The sequence below is a fragment of the Hypomesus nipponensis genome, chromosome 19 (genome assembly GCF_054491055.1).
Source record: "Hypomesus nipponensis isolate SF chromosome 19, ASM5449105v1, whole genome shotgun sequence".
NCBI lineage: Eukaryota > Metazoa > Chordata > Actinopteri > Osmeriformes > Osmeridae > Hypomesus > Hypomesus nipponensis.
Genome location: NC_140379.1, coordinates 1,648,691 through 1,651,436, shown reverse-complemented (window position 1 = coordinate 1,651,436; position 2,746 = coordinate 1,648,691). Strand labels below are relative to the sequence as shown.

General features: G+C 38.5%; 1 protein-coding gene across 1 annotated transcript; it reads left to right on the top strand.

Annotated features, from left to right (window-relative positions):
* The first annotated feature begins 746 nt into the window (after positions 1 to 746).
* LOC146246508 (apoptosis-associated speck-like protein containing a CARD) lies at positions 747 to 2,392 on the top strand. Its single transcript, XM_084682480.1, has 3 exons — positions 747 to 1,125; positions 1,312 to 1,350; positions 1,951 to 2,392. The coding sequence occupies exons 1-3, from the start codon at positions 858 to 860 to the stop codon at positions 2,205 to 2,207; spliced, it is 564 nt and encodes a 187-aa protein (XP_084538606.1). The 5' UTR covers positions 747 to 857; the 3' UTR covers positions 2,208 to 2,392.
* Positions 2,393 to 2,746: the final 354 nt, after the last annotated feature.

Genomic DNA, 2,746 nt, shown 5'->3' with positions numbered 1-2,746 from the left:
CCATGAACCGTGACACCCCTGAAAGAATCGATAACTTCTTGGTTACGCGGGTGATCCTACTAATGAGATGCATGAGAAGGTTTTCTGTGTCATGAAAAGCTCAGATTTAAACATCCTCTAATAAAACCGGGAAGGTCGAAAGATACTTTTCTGAAGGTTGGCCTTCCTGTTAAGTTTCCATGGCGTTTGTGAAGGAGTATGTTAACCTCAGCTGTGTTTGGAGATTTGTGGGAAGGGCAATGACTGCCAAGGACATAAGCACATCAGTAGCAAAACAGTACTGTGCAGACATCTTAGGCACCCAAGATGTTTTGCACTATTATTGTCTTATATATATATATATATTTATATATATATATATATATATATATATATATATATATATATATATATATATATATATATATATATGTGTGTGTGTGTGTCTTCTATACTTGCAGTATAAAAGTATAATTTTCCACACAAAGCCTATACTTTGCATAGTAGCCTACTGTACATATGTGGATAAGTAGGCTACTTAGTAATAAATAAGAAAAACTAGGTTAGGTCTTAAGAAGGGCACAGTTGAGAACACACCTACAATTCAAAGTCGTTATATATCGTTATGTATGGGTGTCGTTAAATAAAAACAGTTATTTTATAGCCTACAATTATAAAATGTTCATGTATAATTTTGAGCGATGACGTCTAACGTATCATGGACCTCCTCTGGGTTGACAAAAAGCCTTAACACGCAGTCGCGGAAGAACACGACATTATCCTGCATTATATACATTCTACTGTAGATGTGAAGAAGCGTTCAAGTTCCTATTAGACACAACGATCTGTAGCTTGCGTACTTTAAAGTCTGACCGAAGATGCCCCCAAAAACTGTTAAAAAGATCCTGAACGACGTACTTGGAGATTTAGAATCGAAAAACTTTAAAAAGTTTAAAAATTATTTGTCCGATCGCAAGCAGGAACCCCGTATTCCAGTGTCAGTCATCGAAAAGGCGGATGAACTGGATATAGTAGATGCTCTTGTGAGAACGTACACTGAGAAGAAAGCTATTTCAGTGGCGATAGAGGTCCTTCAGGATATTAATTGTCTTGATCTTGTAGAAAAGCTTGAGAATTACATGAAAGGTAGGCTAAATTGGGCATTACGTGATTACTACGTGGCCCACAGACCAGCTATTGAACAGAAAAAGATAGTTTCACTTTCAGTTATGAGCTTAGCATACCAGGGTGGACGTGAAGAAAATGTGAAGTGCCAAAAAAAAATTCTAATTGTTGATTCGTTTTATTTCCCCACATGTTTAATGACCGCAGAGGAACAGGGACCTCCTGTTGGAAAGCACGCGATGGGAGGTAAACAATAACTGATAACTGAACCTGGTAACTGAAGAAGGACAAACGCGTGCAACGCGTGTGTGTATTAGACAAAGTGTCGTGTAAAATATGCGTCCCCCTGACCAATTCTCTCACATTACCGAATAGCACACGGTAGATATTGAAATAAACTAATTGGAGGTCCCCCACCTCCAATAAGTTAACCCCCAATTTGGAAAATGTCTAACCATCCTATCCATAATTCCTTATGGTTGTTGCTGGCCTGATTACAGGGGTGTTGGAAGAGAAAAAGATGGACTGGGCACAGGCACCTACTCAAATCCCTTTTTGGGGATCAATATAAACTAATGCACTGACTAATTAAATTGTTAATTGTTAAAAAAGTAAATTGTTAAAACTCAAATTTTACTGGGGCACAGTAGATATATACTGGGGCACGTGCCCCAGTAAAAAAGGTTTAGCAACGCCCATGTATGTGTGTTTTGGATGAAATTACCAAAGGGGAAATTATATTTCTCTGGGTCACAGCACATTTATACCGGGGCACGTGCCCCACTAAAAGCAACGCCCCTGTCTGATGATTTGGTTTTGTTCCCTTCTGTCCTTCGCTCCTCTCAGGCAGACACTTTGTGGACGTCCATCGGACCGCTCTGATCCAGAGAGTCACCTCGGTTAGCGCGATCTTGGATGATCTCCTCGAACAGGGGGTTTTAATCGACGAGATGTACAGCAAAGTCACTGCAGAGAAGACCCGTCAGGAGAAGATGAGGAAGCTGTATGAGGTCATAAGCGCAAGCGGCAGTGAAGGGAAAGATGTTTTCTACAAGAGCCTTGAGAAACATGAGAAATTTCTTATGAAAGACCTCAAAGGTTAACTGATTAACCAACTGACCAACATGATTACACAAATGAAAGGAAAGAAAACTGCCTTATGTCAAACTATATTCAGGGGGTATTGCAAGTTGATAACATGTACTTGCTTACAATAGTTTTCCATTCAATCCTATATACTTTTTTCAACGTTTTATAATAAAGTAAAAATCATTATTAAAAAAAAGAACACTGGACTAAAATTCATTTTTATAAATGGTGTGAATGTGCGATGAATATGAATATGCATTTAAGTAGCCAATACGACGATCAGATTTTATTTCAAACTATGTAGGATCTTTTAAATGACCTTTCTTAAATTCAACCATGCCATGGAATCTTGTTCTACCTGTCTTCAGTGTTCCATGGAATCTACGCCGTCAGACTAGTCTCCTAGTTTAACATGCTTTAGCAAGATTCCGTGAAGGGGACATCTACATTTGACTTACTTTTACAGTGCAAGTTAGTGAAAATGTCAGCACACATCTTTGACAGTATCATGTGTGCCTGACGTTTCATTCTCAGAAATAATGAACAACATCAA